The 26,444-nt window shown below is 44.1% G+C and overlaps 1 protein-coding gene across 2 annotated transcripts in view; it reads left to right on the top strand.

Moving 5' to 3' along the window:
* LOC147703621 (zinc-binding protein A33-like) overlaps positions 1 to 26,444 on the top strand; it is a 336,075-nt gene that overhangs the window by 290,111 nt on the left and 19,520 nt on the right. For both annotated transcript variants that reach the window (XM_086931961.1, XM_086931962.1), the window contains exons 5-6: positions 16,664 to 16,686; positions 16,785 to 16,894. In XM_086931961.1, the coding sequence (XP_086788087.1) occupies positions 16,664 to 16,686; positions 16,785 to 16,894 (133 nt within the window). The remainder of the gene's footprint in view (positions 1 to 16,663; positions 16,687 to 16,784; positions 16,895 to 26,444) is intronic.

The following is a 26,444-nucleotide window of genomic DNA, read 5'->3' as shown; positions in this document are numbered from 1 at the left end:
AAGTCACACAAATTGAAACAGCAGAAAAAATACGAGCAATTGATCGTATTAATTTGGAAAAATCACTTTCTGTAGTGGACAATGGGTAATGACTCTGTCCTCCAGAATATATTCGTTGGACAATATTGTATCTTCTGCCTTTGACATAATAGACAGAGACTTGCTAATGTTACAGCATGGCCAATCTCAATTACGTTCTATTGTACAATTAGGCTGGACGCTGCAAAATCTTCATTCAGGCTATGTGCCTTGGCGTTTAATCAACACAACGTCATTATTTTCCATTTTTAACCTTACTGATAAACAAATCAGTTTGGCACAGAAAGGAGCAGACTATACAATCCTGAGCATCGAAAAACTTGAGAGATTACCATTGACAATGTCAGAGAGTCCTGTCATTGAATGGATAATACACGGAATTATCACAATTCTGATAACAACTTTCCGATTTAAAAAATGCCTTGAATACATACCTACTGGCCAGTATGAACGATTGGGTAAAGGTTATGTTAAATCAGCATGGAAATTACCATACACACATTCATGCTACAGTGACAGCGACAAAAATGTATTTCTTAGTGGTGAAAACTGTAAACGTTCACTAAGCGGTATACTTTTGTGCCAGGGTATTAATTTACACGGCGCCTGTGAAGGTAATTCTAACAACCTTTCATGCCACCAGCTTGTCACACCTGCAACGCAGATAGAGCCCTTCTTTATGCAACTCGCGAATGGGAGTTACATTGTAAGAACGGATCACAGATGTTGTGGCCTTGTTCCAGGGAAAAGTTATCTAGTAAGCGTAACCTCCATGGTCAAATGCTGTATGCAAGCATTGTTCCCGAGCGGGCCTGGAGACATAGAGACTCCCATCTGGCCTCGTCTGAATCTCTATTCTATACGAATTGATACTTTAAGCAAAATGAAATCTGTGCTTTTACAGACAACAGTGCCCATAATGTCATCAAAAGAGACGTATGATCTTCTAGTTGCAAGGACAGCTACGGAGGTTCATGACCTTTTATCAACAAATTGCCCCGTGCATTTCGTAGAAATGCTTAGCCAACTCCTTAACATGTCTAGTGCCACAGGCATCCCAGGCATATTTAAGACTATTTTTACGGGACTGCTAACACCGTTTCAAGCAATTCTGGGAATCGTTCCAAATTTTGTCCACTCTGTTTTTGGCGGCATACCCCTATTTTTGGGACTTGTAGCAGGGATTTTATTTTTGACCCTCCAGCTTCGTTATGGCAAGCCAAAGCTCAGACATGACTCCTATGGGAATGGAAGAGACAATCCTAGCAATACGCTACCGGGACAGAATAACTAGAGTCCTTGGATTGGCCAGGCTGAGAGATCTAAACATGACCTGGTTCCTTTCATTCAGACCTATATGGCAATCCTGTATCATACCGGTACTTCGATGTATGCTATGCGGAGATGAGTGCGTGTTGGACATCTGTCTTTCACTTCTATCAGCAGTACCAATGGACGTTGATACTTTGCTCAGTCCGATAACGGCTCACGCATTGTGTTGTCCCCAGCGGCTACCAATCCTGATGACGCCATTCCTTGAGACTCCTGTGCTACGACTAGGTGGTAACAGTGGAGCGAGTGACAAAAGCAGCATCACCCAGGTACGACCTTCTGAGAGCATTGCTGATCCCGACTATGATGACAGCAATCATTCTCACACTTGCCAAGTTACAGCACTATCGAATTTGGTCGAACTGTCACCTGATTTTGTAGACCAATTCTTTGAGAGCCTGTCTGATATGATGTACTCACCCGAACAGAAATAATAACTTTGGAGAAGCTTTCCGACACACAGCGTTCCCATGAACTCTGAATTCGGCCTTCAGTTTTGAACAACAAAAACTGCTAAAAGCGTTGGAACTCTATTTCCCCGTTCAAGCAATAATTCTTTTGAATTGAACACTTTTTAATATTCACCCTTTTTGGCACGAAAAATTCTTTGCTTAAAGTAAAAACTATTCTTAGAGAACAGAAGCTTCAACTTCTATTTCTAAACACATCTAGAGACATAGCAACTTTACACCAGCCTCTAGCACATGTTATTGCAATGCATTTATATGTGATGATTTATCTCGCCTTTCTTCTGTTTCAGAGATATTTCATGTGTAATTCTTTTGCATAATCGTTCATTGATTTCATATGCTATAATTTTTGAATGATATCTATGCTTCAAAAACGTACAGTACCTAAATTTTCACGTATTACAAATACGCCTATTTCAAATGCATTTATGTATTTTGGGGTGGGCAATGTTACACATGCATCTTATTGCTCTAGTTTTAGTAATTTGATGGACATGAATTCCTGGAGTGGGTGTGGCGTTCTAATCTAGAATCCTGATCGATACTGTGACCTTATGCCCCTATTCGGCTATAAATCCATTTATTCCCTATATTGGCATAACCGATCAAATGCAATATTCAGAAACTCGTCTCTGGCCTCACACGAACAGAGCCACATTCCAGAATAGCTTTCTCTGCCACCAATTAGTGCAATGACAGAGCAGAAGTTACTATCTGAGATTCCTAGATTAACACTGAGTTCTTCAACAAGATAAAAACTCAGCAAACCTGGAAATCCCCGCTTGCTGTGTTTTGACTAGTAATAGAACTCTAATGAGCACTGATAGACGATCACTTCCTAGTGACCTCTTTAGTGACGTCTTATGTCCAGCAAACTTACGTCAAACAAGGCACCTTTCAGGTATAAATATTACCAACGTTGCCTTAAGCAATGTTCTGTTGCCCATCGCCTGAAGTTAGCTGCCTCAACGCCATCGCTGCTATCTTCGCTGCTGCTGAAGCTATCGCTACTGCTATCGCTGCTAACTAGCGAACGATGGTGTGGTGAACTTAGGAGCTGAACAGCCGTCCCCTGCAAGAGCCCAGCAGATGCAAGCTGCCCGCGGACCCTGCCCCTCCTCCTCCTCGACGCGCTGAAGAAAGAGACGCTGCATTTCTCCTGCCAAGAAATCCAGCTCCAGCGTTTCTAGTCTACCCTTGCAGGTGACTGGGATATCGAGCCCTGAGGGAGATACCAGACCTCCATCATTCTATTCCAGAGGTATGGTGTTGACTAAACCCTTGAGAGAGAATTCTTGAAGCAAACCTTGGCAAAACCAACTTAACTTAAAGCTACTTACTTACTCCCCTCCCAAGTATTAGGCTTAGGTCAGGTACACTGGGGTAGGCGTAGTTAGAAGCACCAGTTGAGTATTTTAGCCTAATGTATATATGAATGTATATATGTTTTATTCCTTTTAAACCATTGTATGGCTAAGAAACCATATCAATGCTTTTACAGTATTATTTCGCAATACTTATCTTACTGTACGTACTTTTTATCATAACAAGTCTTGCAATTGTGGCAATTCATTTCTCTTGTACGAGAAGAAAGACTGTTCAATAAATGTTACCCTTTTATTGACAAACGCCCGTCTCTCTATTCTCTACATATTGTGAAAGTAAACTGCACTAACCTGACTGAGTAAAATAACTGTCTATTGTTTCACACGACCCTAGAGATTGACTCTTGATCTGAGGAGCAAAGTTGTCATGTTGCACGGTTGTTGGAAAACTGAATCCCTTCTTGTCTGTGCCAGGGAAGCTGATCACTTCCTATTCAGTCAAGAAAGTTTCCAGTGACCTCTGAGCTAGTTGGTAACAAACCCAATTAAGTTTAGCATAGTCAGTAGAGGCCTGGAAGATCCGCACTTCTACGTCGATACTACTGTTTATGTTATTCTAATGCGCTGGGCCTATTGGGGAAAATAGGAACTACGCTACAGAGGGAGGAGGGCTATATAATCCTGAAACTGTATGACGCCAATTAGATTGACAAAACATGCTGCGCAGGCGAAACTCGTCTCTTTTTATGCGGGATCGAGGGAGACCTGAAGAATAATAAAGAAGCCTTATCCATGCATACCTCGAGTACGTGCCTCTTCGCTGGAGCAGAATTGTTTTTTCTTTCTTTATATATGTATATGTATGTGTATATATATATGTGTGTGTATATATATATTACCTACTGGCGGTGGCCAGTAGGTAGTTATAGTTAGGATTTTTTTCAATGCAAAATCTCAAAATTCTATTGTGAATAACTTTGGCGCCGGTTGACGAATCTGCCTGAAAATTTCCTCATTTTCCTCGCGGAGCTCCGGTCCTTCCCTGAAAGTTTCGGGGGGATTCGTCAAGCGGGGGACGAGATAAAAGGGGGCCCCAAACGTGTTTTCCCCATGTTAATTTCCATAGGGCGGTCAACCTCACTTTTAGCCCGAACGGCTGAATGGATTTCCACCAAACTTGGCAAAATTGTAGAGACTGGTAGCCCGATGTGCCTTTGCTATGTCTCAAGATACGTGCTCCAGTGGTTTTTACGAAAATTACCTTTGAAAAAATATATATTGGGCTACATTGGGCTATGTATATGTTAGAGCCCAATGTAGCCCAAAGATGGCCACCAGAGACAAAAAAAAACAAATGTAGCCCAAATATCAGCCAGATGTAGCCCAACTATAGCCCAATGACAATGTCCCAGAGTGTTCTAAAGAACAACTAGATCGCGAACAGTCTTACTTATGACAAAAGTATGGCACACCTAAAGTCATCTTGATTGGAATAAAGTGTTAACACTTAAAACATTTAATTTGCAAAGGAACAAAATGAGGGGGTTCATTTTGCCATAGAAATTATTATTAGTGCTGAAGAAAGAAAAATTAGGGCACATTTTGAGTGACTTCTCAAATCCTCTTATATTTCTTTAAAAAAATTCTGATATGCAGTCTCCCAAGATGGCCACCAGAGACAAAAGAGCCCAAATGTAGCCCAAATAGCCAGATGTAGCGCAACTATAGCCCAATGACAGAATGTCCCAGAGTGTTCTAAAGAACAACTAGAACGCTAACAGTCTTACTTATGACAAAAGTATGGTACACCTGAAGTCATCTTGATTGGAATAAAGTGGTAACACTTAATACATTTAATTTGAAAAGGAACAAAATGAGGGGTTTCATTTTGCCATAGAAATTTTATATATATATATGTATATGTATATATGTATATGTATATATGTAGGATTGTCCTACAGCCCCTTAGCAGTTTTAATTACGTGAATACAAGAATAGATCTTTTTAAATTTACACGGAAATTGAAGCTCAAAAAACACTTTGCCAACAGCAAATCTCGTAATATTGGCAGAAGGTCGGTGGCTGAACCTGCTACTCAGGGATTGGTGGTGAATGATATCCCTCTGATGCAGGATCTGGCAGTTTTGCGAGCGGAGGCTCCAAATTCTCAGAACACTCAGAGGGAGCTGAATACTCAAACTGGTGGCTTAAGCAACCTCAAGCCACGATCGACATTCACTCCTGTTACCCCATACGACAACATAGACATTTTTCAGGATGCTGTTGTAAAACAAGTGAAGGCATTACATGTGAAGACGTTAAAATCTAACTATGGCAAACACCATGGCAGCAATGAATATCAAAAACTAGTCAAAAAAATAAAAACGGATGGCAACATGATAGTCAGGCAATCTGACAAGGGGGGCAACATCGTACTCTGGCCCAGAGCACTATACCTGGAGGAGGCTTACCTCCAGCTAAATGACCCGAACTGCTATAGACACTGTGATGTAAACTCACTCAGGAAATTGCAAACAGACTTTCATTCTCTCCTGATGGGATGGCGATCCAGTGGACTCATTAGTATGGATGAGTTGAAATGCCTAAAAAGTGATCATCCCATAACCCCTGTGCTGTACTTAATTCCAAAGGTACACAAAAATGCGATCAGGCCGCCAGGTAGACCCATCATTTCGGCGTGCGGGGGTTTGCTGGAGAAAGCCACTACTTACATTGACTTGTTCCTCCAGGAGCATGTATTGACGCTTACGTCATACATTCAAGACTCTAGTGATCTGATGAGGAAATTGAATGAACTACAATGGAGTAATGATTATTGGCTAATCACCCTAGATGTGTCATCTTTATACACAAGCATAGTGCATGCAGATGGGTCAAGGGCTGTTGAGTTCTTCTTGGGCAAGCGGCCAATAGAACTAGCCGAGCACAACAAGATGTTGCTTACTATGATCAGTTTTTGTTTACATCATAATTACTTCATGTTCCTGAACCTGTATTATCAGCAGGTCAGAGGGGTTGCCATGGGGGCCTGTTTCTCTCCCAGTTACGCCTGCCTCCATATGGGGTACTGGGAGAGACAGGTCCTCAATGGTATTCATCGAGACATCTGCACTCGCCATATCATCCGATGGTACTGATACATCGATGATATTTTAATGATTTGGCGTGGGACATATGAAGAGGCTGTCAGTTTCATTGATGTTTTGAATACTAATTCATTCAATCTGTCCTTCACATCTCATATTAGTCAGGAGGAAGCACACTTTCTTGATGTTACCCTGGGGATCAGTCAGGGCAGACTAGAAACCAAGCTTTATAGGAAGCCTACTGCGGGCAATACTATATTGCATGCTGATAGTCATCATCCCCCGCATTTAATTCGAAGCATTCCCTACGGGGAAATGCTTAGAATTCGGCGGGTCTGCAGTATGGACTCCCATTGTAGATCAGCACAAGCTGCTAGTAAACAAAGGTTTCTGGCAAGGGGCTATCGGGAGAATCTGATTGATACAGCTATCAGAAAAGCCAATGCCCTGTCTCGCAATGAGGCACTGACCCACAAGAAAGCTCAGAGAACCACAGCAGCCAGTAGTGAACAGCCAGTTAGACTCATTTGGACCTATAATAGTCAGCACGGGGCACTGAGAAAGGTTATTAACCAACACTGGAATCTGATCAAATTGGATCCAGTCATTGGAGAACATATGCCTAACAGACCCGCGATCACCTACAGGAAGGCATTTTCATTACAGGATGCACTAGTTAAATCTAGTCCTGAGGTGATTCCACCCAAAAACTGGCTGGCAGCCAGTCGAGGGTTTAGGAAATGTTCAAGTTGCAAAGCATGTTCTCAGGGGCTCAATAAGACCGAGTTCCTGACAGCTTTCTCCACAGTGCCTCGCAAAATTAACAAGCAGTTAACTTGCAAAGTATGTGGTTTATGTGCTGGAGTGCCCATGTGGCCTGCAATATATTGGTAGTACCAAATTGCAGGTCCACAAAAGGGTGCTCCAGCACATTAGGGCCATCAACACAAATGACGCCACATACCCTGTTGTGAGGCATTTCAAGGAGTTCCATAATAACAGTGGGCTCCTTAGATATTATGCCATTGACTCTGTAGGTCCTCTTAGGAGAGGTGGCAATCGAGATGGGATCTTAAGGGCTCTTGAGACCAGATACATCTTGGAGATGGACAGTAAAAGTCCTAATGGTCTCAACTCCACGGAGGATTTTTATACATGCCTATAAGGTCACCTACATATGAAGGTTTAACAACACCATCTCTCCACCTGTTTTGTCGCTGGCTAACATTTATGCTTACTGTCAAATTAACACTGTTTGTTGTTGATTAAATATAACTATACAAGAAAGGAAATACTAGGTTATATAATCAACCACAATGTAATTATTTGTTATAGATCCTCAATAGGTGTGTTTAACTGTATATAACATGATAATATCAGCAAGAATTGTTTTTAATCACACTTGTTTCTAACTGCACTTGTAACAGCATTTGTAAGTTAATAGCAGCAATGGAAATCGGGCAATATGGGAGAATGTGAGGTACATATTAGATCGAGCCTTTTTTCTATCCGATTAATCTACTACTACAGAATAGCATTTAGCGATCATAGGTAGTAGTACACAAGATTTCGATTGTGTATAGTTGTATATATATGAAATGCTGTGTATATATTTAAAAAAAAAAAAAAAAGTTTGAGGATTTCCTGATTGTGCATTATGGATTATTGTATATATTGTATTTATGCAGTTATCAAAAAAATCCATTCAACCGATTATATCGCTGTTGTAGAGTTGCACATGTTGTAAATATATGAATTTTGATAGGTATTTTAGGAATACCCAGAATTTCCTCATATATTAATGTTTGAAAATTATCGGATACTAATGTTTTTAAACATGTATTGCAATAATAGGCACTTTCATAAAATAACCTGTCTTCCCCTTTTGCAATTGCAAGCTGCTGCGTAATGATTATGTTGGACACTCCCACTAATTATTTTGTAACCAATCAAATGGTACTGTTAATGCACGAGCACTTTAAATTCACGCAACCTTCTCGGTGCGTCATGTGACCAAGGCCTCTGCGAAGGCCGAAACGTTATGCTGGCGTGGTGTACTGGGAAATAAAAAAACTCACCTGCACTCTGGGCCTTCCGTGTTCTTTCTGGTCGATGGCTGAGGATTGAAAGCCCGTCGCTGTAAGGGTACAAGTGCGGAAAAAATGTATATATGTATGTATGTATGTATATATGTATGTATATGTATATATATTCACTGAAAACACCATAGGTTTCACACCAGTTATAGTTAGGTGGAAATTTTACTCTCATAAAACCATTGAAATTCCCACGTTATAGTTAGTTGGACTCACAATAACTTGCGCGTGCAATGCACTGCTGATGACGTCACATATGACATGGTCAGTGACATCACTCATGACATCACTGATGACATCTCAAATGACATCACTGATGACATCATCCAGTGAATGTGTATCTTTCTGAAAAATAAATATTTTTTATATATGTATATCTAAAGGTTGATGGAAGAATAAATGGGTAAATAAATGTCTAAATGGATTTTTTTTGTGTAAAATTGATTGGTTAACTGACTTATTAAATGTATCTTAGTGAATACATATATTAGCGAGTAATGTTTAAATATTTAAATATCTGTATCTGTGTCTCACTTTGTGTATAAGTGGCTGCATGGGTTGGTGAGTAGCTACATGAGTGTGTATATGGGTTATTAGTTGTTTTTTTGAGTATCAGTATCCGTGTCTGTATGGTTCGTGGGGGATATTACTTAGAGCACAGATGCATGAATGAGTGACTCACTATTTGTATGTATTTTAAAGACCGCATGTGTGCAAGACTGTATGGGTGGATGATTGTGTGTATGGGTGGGTTAGTGAGTATGTGTTTTTATAATTGATTGTTTAAGAGAGTAAATATGTTTCCGTTTCTGTAGAAGTATGTGTAGTGGTGTGTATATAGCAGTATAATCAAGTAAATGGTTTTTTGATAGTTTATTTGCATGTGTGAATTTGTGTGTGAGTAACTATATGGATGAGTATTAATGTGTAACAGGATGTATAGGTGTATGAGTACATATGATGAGTAAGTACATGCATGAGTGACTATATAGAACTGTTGGTGAATGAGTGGATGTGTATGTAGATGTTGGAATTACCTAATAAGTTGTTGTAATTGGTATTTGTTTCTCCTTTTTTAAGAAAATGTTAGTTTCTATTTTTGAATGTGTCAAAGGTTATTTTATGCTCATAGGTCTGCCACTTTGTCACAAGGATGTCATCAGTGATGTCATTTGAGATGTCATCAGTGATGTCATGAGTAATGTCACTGACCATGTCATGAGTGATGTAAAATATGTGACGTCATCAGCAGTGCATTGCACGCGCAAGTTATAGTGAGTCCAACTAACTATAACGTGGGAATTTCAATGGTTTTATGCGAGTAAAATTTCCACCCAACTATAACTGGTGTGAAACCTATGGTTTTTTCAGTGAATATATATACACATACAAGTGATCTTAGGAATCCATGGTTTTAGACCGAATAGTCCTCGAGAGCAGACTTGCACAATTCCAAGGTGCCGGGAAACGTATTGCATGATGAAAGGACCATTTTACCCAGGGGTTAAAGAATGCTGGAGGTCTCGGAGGACAGTCTGCAGCAGGAGGGAGTGGAGGTTTTCGGTTCCCAAGGAAGCCTGGTGCCCACTCAAAAGCAGGGTCAGTATCAGTGACTCATGTGACGCAGGAAACGGCAAAGGACGGATGTTAGATAGGTGTGGCTAAAAAAATGCTAACCCCCCGACCCTGAAATGAGAGCCTTCCTACGAAAACAGCAAAAGAAGTGCAATGAAACGTAAGGCAATGATAGAAAAGCAATAATACGTGTAAGCGAGCCAGTCGCCAGGGACGGGAACCAACCGCAGAAAGGCAGTACAAATGGTAAAATAGCCAGACAAAGGAAGGGGATTTTTTAAAAGCACACAAAGGAATCCGTGGAAAGTGGGGGCTGTGATAAGTGACCGTAGATGAGATCCAGCATGCCAGGCATAGCAGTGCATGGGCGCTGCTAAGCTAAACCTGAAAATTGCAATTTAATTCGGAAGGTTGGAACTTATCATACACTTTTGTTTCTCGAATGAAGTGATTATGCTAGATTCTAGCATGTCCTTTGTCTCTTTCCTCCCAGTGCTTGTTTTTTGTCTGCGCTCATCAGTACTTCAATTGAGGCCAAAAATCGTACATATTCCATGCTTAGTAGCTCTCAGACAGTCAGTCATGCCTATGCAGCAAAAAATCCAGTCCTGAGTCTATTGATATGGCAGAACTCATCTACAAACTGCATTCTTGGTCACTTCTAGATAATTTTTTCAAGAAAATCCTAGGTAGCATCAAATCAGTTTCCCCTCATGACCTTCTACCTACCATGGTGTTGCAGCAACAGCGGCGGCCTTAGGCATGTGCAAGCTGTGCACCTGCACAGGGCCACCAAACCCCTGGGGCCACCACACCAATATAAATCCTTAATATAATAATCCTCTGAGGATGGATACATATTTGCGTGGCGGTCCCTGGCCGGGGTTTGGTGGCCTTCGGCTCTGTTCCACTTCCAAACACCCCACTCCCCTGTTCACTGGCCTCCGCGCTCCGCCCCACCAGGACCCCCTCTTCCGGGGCCCCCTACCAACGCTCCTTGCCCAGGGCCGCCATGAGCCTAGATCCGCCCCTGACAGCAACTTGATACATCTTCTCTCTAATCATGCACTTTCTTAATGCTTCCTTACAGGAAGCAATTGTTCTGTCTGAATGGAAGCACACTATGATCCTTCCGCTCTTGAAGAAGGCCAACGCTGATCCTGCCCAACCATCCAAATTCAGGCCTATCTCCCTACTTCCGATTATATTCCAAAGTTTTGGAAAAGCATATCAATTATCAACTCAGCCAGTTTGTTGAATCTTCCAATTTCCTACATGGTTCCCAGTCCGGATCTAGACCCGGTTTTTCAACAGAGACAACCCTACTGGGTGTTACGGAAATGATGAGACATCATTTGGATATGGGGACACAACCGCCCTCATATTACTAGACTTAAGCGTTGCTTTTGACACTGTGTCTCACATCGTGTTAATAAAATCCCTTCAATCCCTCTGTATTTCTGGCTCCGCACTGGACTGCTTGACATCTTTTCTTACCCATAGTCCGTTTCAAATTTTTTCTTCCGCTGCTACTTCTAAATCTCATTTTTCTCCCTGTGGGGTTCCTCAGGGCTCTATTCTCAGCCTGTTGCTATTTAATATCTGTCAAACCCCTGGCGACCATTGCAGAGGAGACCGGGTTGTCCCTTTTTTCATACGCGGACGACACCCAGATTATCTTCTAGCTTTCCACAGAGGTGTCATCAGTTCTTCAGGGTGGCCCTGAGAAAAATTACAGCATGGATGCAAATTATTATGCTCAAACTTAATGGCGATAAGACCGAGGTCCTCGTTTTGGGGAATAATAAAGATCTATGGGGCCCCCAGCATTGGCCTACCGACATGGGAGCCCCACCCCAGCCCACCCAACAAGTCCGTAATTTGGGCTTCATTATTGACAATCAGCTGTCTATGAGAATGCAGGCAGTAAAGGTGGCGGCTACCTGCTTTACTGTATTAAAATGTCTAAAATAAATTGTCTGGATGCTCCACCCAAAGAACTGGTTACAGTAGGTGGTGGCAGCTCCTGCGATAGCACTGGGGGACAGACTGCGAGGCACGCTGTTAGCAATGATTTAAGATTGCTGTGTTCTCTTCTGTTTTCTCACTCTCACTCCACCGCTATTCTCTGCCTGCTCTTAAATTGCATTACTCGCGCTTTTAAGAGCAACTGCTGGACTAATCTTCCACTTACTTGCTGCGTGGTGTGTTCCCCCTGCCCCGGTCCATCGCGGCTGCATTGCCTATTGTGTGGAGGGCAGAGGCCATCTTGGGTCAGTTCCTAAGCCCGGCAGGACCATAGGCTGCGGTCTAGCTGGAGGCTAGGCTACATATTGCACATGCTACCTCGAACGCGCAGCGGGCGAGCCGTATGCGCGCTGAAGGCCCGCCAAAGGCAAGCCCGTCTGCGCCCGTTCGGGGTCAGGGGCAGGGAACTCTGCCCAATTGATTACCTACGCGGCCCCGGCACTGATCCGCCTCCATAATCACTGGCCTCTCAACCCCCCCACACTAGCCCGGCTCAGCTCTCTGGGGATTCTTAGTCCTAGGCTCGAGCTTCAGGAATTAACATCTCTCCTACCCGTTGCCCAGCCCCCTCCTGGCCCCTGCGACCGCCCGACCCCCCTCAACTAAAAGCGTGGCCAGCCCGATTCTGACTGTTATTTATTTAAACACCTGCTCGCTGGCCAAACACCAGTTGGAGATTTTTCATTTATTAGATTCAGAGAAGCCTGAAATACTCTTTGTGACTGAAACCTGGCTCAATGAGGAGTCAACCCCTGACATTTTGGCGGCGGTGCCCCCGGGCTATTACATTCTCCAGTCTAATAGATCCTCTGGTAAGCCCGGTGGGGGGGTCGCAGCCATTGTTAGGCACCCAACCAGGTTTTCGTCTCTAGAGGCTGTTGATATTCCCTCAGTCGACTACCTCATCCTAAGACTTAATTCCTCCCTCTCCCCCCTTATATGTGTTCTTGTTTATCGCCCTTCCCAACACATGCCTGGCTTTCCATCGCTTTTTGGCGATATGTTTTCCCAACTGGTGATCAACAACTCGAAAATGCTGATCATCGGCGATTTTAACTATTGGCCCTCAGATTCTAGGGAGAGCACTTACTCTTCTGCCTTCACGAATCTCTTAGCGGGCATGAATTGTATTCAACATATCCAGTCGGCAACGCATATTAAAGGCCACGTTCTAGACCAGGTTTGGACGTCCAATTTGGACATCTTCGTACCTCTCATCTCTCCCTGCCCGTGGTCTGACCACTTCATTATTACGTTTTCCCTGGCCTTTTCCCCCCATATCAGCCAAACACCTACGGGGAACCTCCTGGCCAGGAACTGGAACAGGGCTGATCTTGATAAATTTTGCTCCTTACTCAGCGCCTCTTCCGCCATTGAACAGGACTCCCTGAACACCCAGGCTGCCAGTGTGAGGCACTGGCTTGATTCAGCTAGTAACACTGTGGCACCTCTTAGACGCCTTCAATTAAAGCGCCCCCACGACGCCATGAGATGGTTCTCGAATGAACTAAAAGCTAAAAAACGTACACTTAGACGGGCCAAACGTAGTTGGAGGCGTAACTACGCCCCTGAGAAAAAATTGCTATTCATGGCCCAGCTTAAAGACTATAAACTGTCCATCCTCCACGCTAAAACCTTGTATTTTTCTAAGAGGATTACTGACTCCGCTTCCAAGGCAAAAGATATTTTTTCCATATTGGAAGAACTTTCACACCCTGACAAGAGTTACTATTAAACCTTCCCCTTCCCAAGAATTATGTGACTCCCTTAATTCCTTTTTTGTGGAAAAAATTGCAAAAATCAGAGTATTCCCCGTCGCACACCATCCTCTACACTCAGTTGCCCCAACATTTAATATTAGCAACATAAACACAGTGGACCAGCTACCCCCAATTTCTGAGGAGGAATTTCTAGCCTTACTAAAAAAAGTGAGCTCTGGCTCACCTACGGATTGTTGCCCCCCCCCCCATATTCTATGTGAGGTTTTTACTGTTTGTCCCAAACCCCCCCTGGCACTTCTTAATAAATCCCTCCGGCTTGGTCTGGTCCCTGACTTTTTCAAAACAGCCGAAGTGATACCCATTTTAAAGAAACCTACTGCGGACCCCTCTCTTATGAGCAACGTCCGTCCCATCTCCCTGCTCCCCTACCTCAGTAAAGTACTTGAGACTCATGTCACCAACTTCTTGAGCTCGTTCATTGAACGCACCCAGTTCCTCGACCCTTGTCAGGCTGGGTTCAGACCGGCCCATTCAACTGAGTCAGTCATCTTGTCAGTGATGGAGGAGCTGAGGAGAGGAGCGGACCTTGGGATCAACCAAGCCTTGATATTTTGGTCGACCGTGGCGGCGACGCCGGCGTCCGGGGGCCGGCTCTTGGCTGGATTCGCTCTTTTCTGAGCAACCGTCATCAGGCTGTGCGTCTTTCCAACTTCTCAGCGGATAAGGTCAAGCTGTCATGTGGCGTCCCCCAGGGTTCCTCCCTTTCCCCCCTTCTTTTCAATCAATACCTGACTCCCCTCATTCGGGCTCTGCGGTGGTGTAATGTCACTGCATTCAACTACACTGACTATATCCAGCTGGTCTTTGATATTGACTCCTCCGAACAATCAATACATAATTTCCAGTCCACTTTATCATCAGTAACTGGATGGAAAACAACCACCTAAAGCTTAACCCCGACAAGACCGAGTTGGGCTGGTTTGGAGGTACTTCCAATCCCTGGAACCCTAATTTTTGGTTCCCCGCCTTGCCCTGTTAATTCAGTAAAAAGCTTAGGAGTCATCATTAGTAAGGACCTCTCGATGAAGCCTCAGATTAGTGGCGTTGTATCCTCCTGTTTTTTTCATCTTCGGAAAATCCAGAAGATCTCTCGATTTCTAACTACAGAGGCCCTGGCTTTGCTGGCCCTGGTAGTCTCTAGGATTGATTATGCCAACTCCCTCTATGTTGGCATCCCGGCATACCAGCTGAATCGCCTTCAGCTGGTGCAAAATCAGGCCGCGAGACTAGTCTTCCATCAGCCCAGACACTGCCATGTTCGTCCCTTACTCAAATCCCTTCAAGGCTCCCAGTGGCCAAACGCAGCAAATTCAAACTTGGCTGCATTATTTTTAAAGCCCTGGCCGGCCATGGTCCTGGTTTTATATCCTCTTTTCCATCGTTACTCTCCTCTGCGTCATCTCCGCTCTTCTCACTTGGCCCTTGTCACCACCCCCACATTTAACAGTAAAAATCACGGCGGTCTCAGATTTTCATTTCTTGCCCCGTCTCGTGGAATGCACTGCCCTTGGAGCTGAGACTCACTCCTTATCCCCATTTTAGATCCCTTCTGAAAACTTTACTGTTCTGTCAAGCTCATGCATAAACATTTCTTTCTGATCCTTCTTAAATCCACTACACTGTCTTAATGTTTTGCTCACCCAGTGTTCACAGCGCCATGAAACCGTTCAGTGTAAGTGCGCTATAAAAATATTTTTAACATAACTGTGGTCCAGGCACTTGTGACCTCAAGACTAGACTACGGTAACGTCCTCTATCTATTGGCTAATGAGGATGTACTACGGAAGCTGCAGGTGGTACAGAATGCTGCCGCTAGACTACTGTGGCAAATTACCAAAGCTACTTCCATTTCCAGCTATTTACGTGATCTTCACTGGCTGAAAGTGGAAAGCTGTGTCAAGTTCAAAGCCTTGAGCTTTTTATTTACGATAGTCTGGCACTGCTCCCCAATATCTGCAAGCCTTAGCCCAGCCTTACCAACCTACCTACCTGCCTGTTGCGTTGCACAACCCAGGGAAAAGGTTTGGTTCCCAGGGTTAGACTCATGGATGGGCGGCCGCTCATTTGCCTTTCTTGGCCCTACTTTGTGGAACACTCTTCCTGCATCCCTTTGTCATGAAACCACCTTTTGCAAACGTTCGCAAAGGTTTAAAGACATGGCTGTTCAACCAATAATACTGTTACTTTCTCTTTCCACTCCTCAGGCTGGCGATGGAAACCCTTTTTGTGTAGCTGTGCGCCTTATAAAAATAGTTTAACATAACATACTGGATTTCCATTTGCTGAACTTGTAGCTGCTCTGAAGAGTCAAGCTAAAGATCTGAACTTTAATTTCTAGCATTCATTTTCAAATTACTTCACAATGTGAGGTGGTTTTGAAATTTAAAATGTAGCTTTATGCATAAGTAGTTCATCCACTAATACAGAGTTTCTAAACAGTTGTGGACGCCAGGGCTCCAAGGACCACAGGTTCTGATCCTCTGCCGTACAGTAAAGAACTGTTAAGCAGATCAGATGTTGAACGTGATGGCATTCCTGTGCAACTGAATACTTGATTGAAAAGGGATATTGGACGATCAAAGGGCAAATTTAATTTAAATCCATTGCATTGTAACAGGTCTAGGTGCTGAAAGTGTGCTAACAGAATTACTAAAATATATTATATTTAAAGGTACATTTAAATATAATGAAGTATTCAAAATAGATGAAGGGGATAAAGGCAAGTAGTATCTTATTAAGCTATTGATTTCACTCGTTCCAGAGAGCTGTGGATAAAACTCGTGTTGTAGTGTTGGTTTCCTGCACTGGTTAAATTGAGTCTTGCCACCATTTGCCATTTCATGTAGTTTTCACTTTTACTTACTCTATTAGAGGCACTTGGGTATTTACAATTTTGTTTTTCTTCCACAGGGAATAAAATCCTGCCTAGAAAAGTAAGTACTAACTACATGTTTTTCAGAATCTTTCTTTTACTACTTTGATCTCTGTGCAGTAAAAGATGGCATGTTTACTTCTTCCCTCCTCTCGCTAGGTGCTCTGAAGAACATGCTGTGAGAGTCCCAGAGGTATCCATAAGTCAGTTGGCTCCCAGATGTCCAGCAGAATTTAAAATATGGAGACAGCTGAAGCCCAGCAAGCTAGGTAAGGAGTGAGGCCAAGTAGGGTCTCCCTTGGGTGTTAGGGGTGGTCAGTTACTACTGTTGCTCTATAGGCCTAGTACCTAATTTAGTGAGATTGCTATTCTACAACTTATGCCAACCCAAAAAATCAAACCAAACAAAACCAGGGAATCGACTGTATTACAAAACGCAATGCAAGGGCAGCTACGGACTATACCTCTGCAGTTCAGTCTGACGTTAGACTGGAGTAAGAGGCTTAAGCAAGTGTGGGGTTGACTTTCCTAATGAGCATGTGCCCCACACCTCAGGCAGCTCCATTACTGTGAAATGTAAGGACCAACCATTAGTTAATCTGTTTTTCTCTGGTTGACTGTCCTAATGAGCACGTGCCCCACACCTCAGGCAGCTCCATTACTGTGAAAGTGTCTTTTCTGTTGTAAGGACCAACCATTAGTTAATCTATTTTTCTCGGGTTGACTGTCCTAATGAGCACGTGCCCCACACCTCAGGCGGCTCCATTACTGTGAAAGTGTCTTTTCTGTTGTAAGGACCAACCATTAGTTAATCTGTTTTTCTCGGGTTGACTGTCCTAATGAGCACGTGCCCCACACCTCAGGCAGCTCCATTACTGTGAAAGGGTCTTTTCTGTTGTAAGGACCAATGTTGTAACTTATCCCTTGGTTCCTCCCACTCCCTTCTCCCCCCCCCCCCCCCCCCCTTGCCTCCTTCCCACTTGGTATGGCCCGTGCTGTCACCTGAAGGCAGCAGTAGAATGTTGTGGTTGTTACGATCCTGTCCAGCTGGGAGCACCTATGTTTAATAGAACTGAATAAACGTTCTGGAACCTTACAACGTGTGGACTTCATTACTACAACCAACCATTGGTTAATCTGTTTTTCGCGGGGATTATGTCCAAGCAGCGCTTTTTAGTGAATTGTGAATTGGTGCATCAGTCACAGCTGTTGCGCCAACTGTTCCTTTGTTTATTAAACTGTGTGGGAGGTTGTAGACTAACTATAAAACACAGGTATGACATTAGCAATAAAAAACAAGCAATGGTAAAGCTAAACTAGGCCTTCCTATTTGAAAGGGCAGAATTCAATGTGTGAGTGGGCTAATATGAAGTTTCGAGGTAAACAGATGGCTAGAGCAGTATGCACAGGCTGAATAGGTGATTCTGTTCAGAGGTGGTTAGAACAGGTGAGAGGGTGGATGGAAGGGACACAGAGGATAGAGGACAATTCACTGAGGGAAGGTCAATGAATTAATGAATGACTGAGTGCATGTATAAATGACGAATTCATGGATTTGTAGATGAATGACTCCGCAAATGAATGTTGCCAAGGGATTGGGGTTTAGCATGTGAAAATAGGAAGAGGTAGTCGGACTCAAGGAGGTAAGGAGAGGCTATTGACTGCGATCATAAAGACTTGTCGGGGCCTTACCTTGGTATACCTTGACGCACAAACATAGGTTACAAAGACATACCCCACAACATTTATTCATTTGCACATCATTTATCCATGTGAGCTTTCCAGTTGCATTTGGTGGGGGGGCTTGGCAGGTCATAAACTGTGGTTATTAATGATTTCCCTGCTTATTTGAGACTCTAAAATGCATAGATCACACGTCAAGGAAATCTGAAGTGATGTTGATGAGGCATTCTCGGTGCTCGAGAAGTACTTGAAGGAGGAGTTGTGCCGTGTCAGTTGTTGGAGACTATTGGTGTTCAGTGGCTTAGCTGGTGATTTAGCGGTCTCAAATCGCTATATAGTCAAAACTAGTTTCTCCTCCTGGGCGTAGTGCTCTCCATTATTTGTAAATTCTTATTCATCCTTACCAGAGATTGACCAATAGGACTTCAATATGATCACTATAACTGGTTAAATGTATTTATTCTTTAGATTCAAATGTGTTTTTATAGTATGCACCAGTATTCATTTTGTTTTGCTTTGAGCAACCAGTTTGAGAAGGTTCATAGCATCTCTCCTTGTGATAATTCAACACCGTGTTTCAAGATCCCTGCATTGAGTAGGGAGGGACCCGGTAGTCTTGGGTGGAAATTATTCGAACCACACCCCTTTCTTGACCAGTTCCCGATTGGGGCAACTTGTTTTGTCACTTATAACCAGAAGATTGAAGACTTTGAGTATATTTCCATCATTTATTCAGCAAACAGAAGAAATTGCTGAATTTCACGTGCAAGTCAACGAATTAGTAGGTGTACTTGGTGACCAATTTTAAATGCACAGGTTCCTTGTCTATAGTGTCAGGTGGAGGGCGTAAAGTTCACATAGCTACATCTGCCACAATCTCTATATTGTGCAGTTAGGAGCATAGGTAAGCCGAGAATATCCCAGTTTCATTTCCAGTATGGAGGTGACCTACTCTGGTTTATTAAGTATACGCTTAAGATGTTCATATCAAGCAATCGTCTTGATTTACTCCTTGAGCAGGAAATATCTGATGACATAAGTAGTACACCTGCTGCAGCAAGCACACTTTGAGAAGTCGGTGTGTTTTCTAAAATGTATTGATTGGCAAGTAGACACTTTAGTTGCAATGGTTCCTTACTCTGGTTTGGTAACATTACAGAAATGTTTGCCATCTTCATTTTAAAAATGGATTATTACTTTGTGAAGAAATTGCATTATCCTCCTAGTAATCTGTGAAATAACCTTCCTTATAGATGTACGAGCTTTTAAAGACATTCTTCTTAGCATACTGGAGAGAATAAAGTATCTCAAGATGTAACTAGACTGGCACAGTTTGAGCAAGTTCCCAAAGCTGTATGGGGGAATGGCCAACTCCTCCAGCCACGAACAATCTAGATCTATAGCTGAAGGTCTTTCAGTAAGGTATACTGTTGTACGAGGTATATGTTCACTGTGCTTCAGATGGTGTCACTCCAGTTGGGTCTTATGTTGACCCTACCTGGCTTGGGGTCTTCAAGCATTGTGATAGGTCTGACTTTCATTTTGGATCGATGTGCTTTCTTTTGGGCCCAGGTGATTAAGTAGTCTGTTCTGTTGGCAACATCTGTTGGCAAGTTCCCCATGCTTGCTAAATGTAGGGCACCCCCAAACGGAGCCTTCGGCCACAGCAGTCAAGGGTTTAACAGTCTGCACCCCACATCCACAACAGACTCACTAGCATGGTTGCTTTCTGCACACTAACCCCACCCCGTTCATTCCCACATTTGATGTTTGTGCAACATGTTTTATAATAAAGACCCTTTGGAACAGAGGTGCTCTGCAAAACTCAAGTCGGTAACTCTCAATCCTGTGCCAAAAATTCATCGGGCATCCGCACTAAAGCTTCGGTTCACATTTGTCAGGTCATGGCAAAAACAAACCAGCATTTTCAATACAATCGGTCTTGCCTTTGGCACCTTAAATGTATTTAGCTGTGCCACACATTAGCCTTGGGTTCTGATACATCGACTATTCTTTAACATTGAGGGAAAGTGAGCACTAAACTGCGTGACACACCAGGTATGGGAACACAAGGAGAGAAATATTGCCTTTCAACTGGAAATGGTATAGTCCAAAGCTCTGTTTTTAATATAAAATCAGGGCCTTCGGTGGTCATATCACTGAAAATACAAGATTTAAAAAAAATATTGTCTGCGGATGCTCGTGGAAGACTATTTCTATGGACTGGAATCTAGAGAATGCTAAAGTGATTCTGGTATTTTACATACCTCTGCTGGTCTTTTTCTATCAAGACAGTCAAATAGGGGAAGTTGAACAGAAAAAAAAGTCCATAAGCGGAAGCAGACCAGTCCTAGGGCTGATCTCCAGGGCCCTCAAAGTACATACACTTATAAGTATATAATCAGTATATACTAAAGTGTATACAAGAGGTCGCGAATGCTCGACCTAAAGACAGGTCACATTGGCCATCACCACCAGTAATTTATATGCTTTGTGGCTCTCAGGACAATGACTAAAGGAATGAGCTACAGTTTTGTCTTGTAAAGGAATTGTAAATAATGCTATTCATTACCTACTGGAAGGGCCTATAAGGGAACCCATTCAACATCTGGGAAACTTCTCCTGTCTCAAATAACACCAATCTTTGAAGAAAATATCTTGAACCCACCAACACAACACAAACCTCAAATTATTTGTTATATATATTTCTCATATATCAAAACACCTATATAATCTTTTCATATTTCTCTTTTCAACGGCTGTCCAGAAAACATAGAACAGTACATCACATTAACATATACATAGTGAAAATCAAAATCTACCAGTGTTCACATACAGACTTGAGACCTTGGAACAACGTATTATATGGTTCTACAATTTTAGATGCCGATAGAGGTGGAATGTGAAAACGATTAAGGGCCAGTCATTCAGGCACTTTACTTTCTCCCTCAAATTCAGATAGTTTAGTTAATAGTACCTCAAGAAAAAATGAGGTTTTACTCCCATAGAAAAGTTTGTTGTGGCGGTGGTAGTTGGGAAAGGGGAGGGTTGCCATGTGTCATTTATCATCCTGATGATTGTAACTGTTTGATGTGCCATCCAGATTAATCCATTTCCATGCTATGTTTTAGAAATGGTTATTCTCCAGTATTAGGGGTGTCTTTCATAGATTCACATGCTTGAATATTCCCCGTCGTTGAAGTGGGAGTCACACGGTACATAAAATAGCAATAAATGCTAATATATACATAAATGTGAGAACATAACATAAGAAAAACTAGAAGTAAATACACAACTGAACCTCTAAAACAATTCCACAATAGGAATGCATGGTAGAGAAAGAAAACACTAGTAACATATCACTGTCATTATGTTAGTCCAAACTACAGCCAATCGGGCGCCAGCACCCTCTAGAACCTTCTCCTCAGAAGCTCAAGCCCTCAGATTTTCTACCGCACGTCGTGTGAAGGGAGTCCCCCTGAGCTCTGCTCAGTTTTTTCCTCTACTGCTTCTTGTTTCCAGAACTTTCATCATGTCAAGTAAGAAGCCTTTATTCTGACCTTGCTCTTCTTGTGGGAAATTGCGTCTTTTTAAAGAAGACCCTCACAAGAAATGTATTTATTGTCTCTATCCTGAGCATGAAGTTGGCAGCTGCAAGTTTTGTAGAACCTTTTCTAACAAGACTCTGTAGGACAGAGCGTCGTCTTCTCCTTTGGCTCCAACATCTTAAAGACAAGGATTTTGTTCGGTCTGATGCTGAGAGTTTTCAATCTAGACCCTCATCTTCAGCCTCTAAGCGTGGTAGTGTGCAGGATATGCCTTCTCCTTTTCTTAAAAAGAAGAAACTGGCCCTACCTTTGGCCTCTGTGGTGTCCACACTAGCATCTACTACGGCTGCGCCCACGAGACCTGGCTCTCAGGCGTCTTCTGCTATCTCACAGCGTGTTTCCACACCTAAACATGCTTCGATGTCGACGGGAGCGTCTACGAGCATTCCGATGACTAGATCTGCAGTCTATACATAGTCGACGACAACGACACTGACGACGATGTCCGCTTTTAGCTCGTCGACGACTAGCTCGTCGACGGCCTCTACATCAACAAGAGTTTCTTTGGCTTTTCAGACTCTCGTCGACGATTCCTATCACCTCGTCGACGAAGAAACCATCATCGTCGACGAAATCCATCCAAAAGTCTTCGTCGTCGTCGAAGACACCGTCGACGAAGACTCCGTCGACTAAACCATCGTCGACGAGAACTCAGTCTACAGGAGTGACTACTGCGTCGACTACTTCGTCGGCGGTTATGTCAACTAAAATGGTTGTCGACGACGGCACCGTCGTCGACGGCTTCGTCTACGAGCCTACCGTTGATGATGGATTCATCAGTCATCTTTGACGTCCATTTCAGCACCGTCAACGATAACGTCGACGGTGGCACCATCTTCTTTTGCCTCATTGCCCCTTGTGCCTCTATTTGCTTCAGTTTCTGCATCCGTTGGCACTGATTCGTCACATCGCCGTCCACTGTCGTGCCACCTGTTGTCTGCTCCAGATCTGCAGCCTCCATCACCTATGTTTGCCACTACCTCTGAGCCTGACTCTGACAATGATGTGAATGACACTTTCGGGGCGGCTCACAGTCAGTCTGATCTCATCATCAAATGTCAAGATTCCGACAGTGATAACGAAGGTGGCAACCAGGAGTCTCACGCTGAAGACCAGTTCGTTCAAGTTCCAATGGCTACTTTGCCTTTGCTTTGATTCCGAATCTCCAGCATATCCTGGACGACTACAACCGGCGTTTTCCACCAACGCCTCAAGGTACTCCTAGACCGTTACCTGCTGCGACTGCGACAGCTCCGCCAACTGCTCAGCCGCCTTTGCCTCAGACGCCTTCTCCTCAGGTTCAAATGTCGGTCATGATTCACACTACTGTGTATCCTCAGGATGCGGATGATGAGGCAGTTCCAGAACGGGAGGACGGAGAGGTCCACGATGACACAGATAATGATGATGCCTCAACCGGCATGGCAGAGTGGGACTACTATTAGATGCAGACGCCCTCTCCTCAACCAGGAGAATCTGGAGATTCCCCTCCAGTCGATATTGCCAGTTTTCATCTTTTGATGGATCGAGCGGCTCAGCGCTTTAAATTGCCGAGGACACAGAGGTGGACTGTTTCCTCTACGTCTTCAAAAATCAGCCTTTCAAACAAGTCCACACGATTCCAATAATCGATTTCATATTGAAGGAGGGAGTTAAGCTCATACAGGCTCCGAACTCGTTACCTGCCCAAGTACCGCGCCTTGAAAAGAAATATAAGGCCCCAACTGGTTCACCAGAATGCCTGGTCTCTCATCGTAAGCCGGATTCAGTTGTGACTCAAGCGGCACAGCGCCGGGCCCGTAATCCAGCGTCTCCAATCACTGCGCCTCCAGATAGAGAGTCGGCGTCTAGACGCCATTGGACGGAAATTCTCAACCATGGCTTCCACTACAGTACAGGCAGCGAATGCCTTAGCCATCTCGTGGTCGGACAGATCTGCCCTGGTCAACCTCATTCCGGACGCTTCCAAGGCTGACTCTCTGCAGCTCATCCAGGACAGACAGAGAGCATCTGAAGAGATGATTGACTGCGCAGTTGATATTGCGGGCACTGGTTTCCGCCAGCTTGCTAGTGCGGCTGCCTTACGACGCCAGGTTTGGTTATAGTCTACCTCTTTCCGGCAGGAAGTCCAGTCCAAGATCCTGAATATGCCTTATGATGGTGAATCGCTCTTTGGTTTCCACATTGACGACGCTTTGGAGTGCATTAAAAAGGACACTGATGCGGCTAAATCACTGGGCACTTTACAGTCCTTTAGAGGTGCACGCGGACGTGGCACTTCAACTTTTCGAGGAGGACTATCTCAATATCGCTCCTGCAATCAGAGCTACCAACGTTACTCTTCCAATCAACAGCAATCCAATCGACAGCAGTCCTCAAAGCCTTATAGGGGAAAGTCATCCTATTGAGTATCAACCCCCAAACGCCAATGACTTTTGCCATCCCCTAAGTGTTGGAGGTCGAATCTCTCTGTTTTATTCTCAGTGGTCCTCCATCACCACAGACCGCTGGGTTTTGGACATTGTGATGACAGGTCATACCTTAGAGTTCGCCAAGAATTCCTCCTCATACCCCACCGTCTGGCCAGCCTCCTCCCCATCTTGAGGAGCTTTACCATCAAGTCTGTCTTATTGTTCAGAAGGGTGCAGTCGAAGTGGTTCCAGTGTCTCAAAGAGGGGAGGGTTTTTACTCTCGATTCTTCCTCGTACTCAAGAAGACGGTAGATTGGCGTCCAATTCTGGATTTGAGAGCTCTAAACAGATACCTAAAGAGTCAATCTTTCCGCATGCTGACACTACTGGAGATTCTGCGTCTTCTGGCCAGCGGGGATTTTATGACCACCATAGATCTTCAAGACTCATATTTTCATGTCCCAATTCTCCAACAGCATCGCAGGTACCTGCGCTTCAAGGTGGGGCAGACACATTATCAGTTCAAGGTGTTGCCTTTCGTACTCCGCTCCGCCCCTCGTGTGTTCACGAAGGTGTTGGCTCCTGTGGTGGCTCACCTACGCCTCCGAGGCATCCACATTTTTCCATACTTGGAAGATTGCCTCCTCAAGTCTCAATCACGCCATCAACTAAGCCAAGACACTAGTCTTTGTCAAGAAGTGTTTCAATCCCTCGGCTTGACCATCAATGTTGACAAGTCACAGTTTGCACCAGCGCAAACCAGGATTTTTTTGGGAGTGATCTTGGACACTATGCTTTCAAAGGCGTTCGTTTCCCACAACAGAAAATCCTCCGCCTAGTGTCTCTCATTCAATCAAAGCAGTCCGTTTCTGTCCGGAAGTTAAAGTCATTTCTGGGAATGGCAACATCTTGTATTGCACTGATCCCACATTGCAGACTGCGGACCCGTCCCATTCAAGAGGAACTGGACAAACAGTGGCGTCAGGTCTCCGGATCTTTCAATGACCAGGTCGCTGTTACAGCTCGCATGAGAAACGGCCTGTACTGGTGGGCACAGTCGACCAACCTGGCGACTGGAACATCCTTTCTCGTCAACGTGCCAGATCTCACTCTCACAACGAACGCCTCTCTGGGCGGCTGGGGTGCTCATCTTCACGGTCTTTCCATCAAGGGCAAATGGTCTCCACCCCAACGCTCTTGGCATATCAACAGGCTAGAGCTGATGGCGATTTTTCTGGGACTCAAGTCGTTCCTTCCTGTAATTCAAGGGGAGTCAGTGCTTATTCAAACGGACAATACAACCAGAATGCACTACGTGAACAAGCAGGGAGGGACCAAGTCTCAACGCTTGTCTCGGCTGGCTCAGTCGATTTGGGATTGGGCTCCACGTCATCAGTTCACCTTGATGGCAGTGCACCTGCCAGGCGTTTAAAACATCCTGGCAGACTCCCTCAGCAGGTCCACATCGTCGACACATGAATGGGAGCTGCATCAGCCGACTCTGGATGTTGTGTTTCATCGATGGGGTCGCCCACCGCTAGACCTCTTTGCGACACCAGAGAATCGGAAATGCCCATCTTACGCAAGTTGGCATCCCCAACCCAGATCATGCGGGAATGCCCTTTTGATAGACTGGTGCGATCTATTCGCTTACGCCTTTCCGCCGATCCCTTTGGTACCACCGGTGCTCTGGAAGATGAGGAGGCATCCCTGCCACATTCTATTGATCGCCCCTCGATGGCCCAGACAGGCGTGGTTCTCGGAGTTGCTCCTTCTGTCCCAGTGCGAGCCCATCCCTCTTCGTACTCGTCCAGACCTCCTGGCGATGGACAAGGGCCAGGTTTACCATCCGGATCCTTCCACTCTACAATTGTCGGCATGGAACCTTAGCCCCTTGAGTTCGCCAACTTAAATATCTCCCAAGACTGCAGAGAGATCCTTGCTCATGCTAGGGCTCCGTCTATCATCAAAACTTACAAACTCAAGTGGAAAAGGTTTTGTCATTGGTGCCTGACAGCAAATATCCATCCAATCCACTCTACTCCAGAGCAGCTTCTTCTGTTCTTTTTGAGTCTCGCTCAATCGGGACTCTCGCATGCTACCTTGAGGGTTTTCCT

Source organism: Lissotriton vulgaris, chromosome 7, assembly GCF_964263255.1.
Source record: "Lissotriton vulgaris chromosome 7, aLisVul1.2, whole genome shotgun sequence".
Classification (NCBI taxonomy): domain Eukaryota; kingdom Metazoa; phylum Chordata; class Amphibia; order Caudata; family Salamandridae; genus Lissotriton; species Lissotriton vulgaris.
This window is presented reverse-complemented; position numbering and strand designations above follow the sequence as displayed.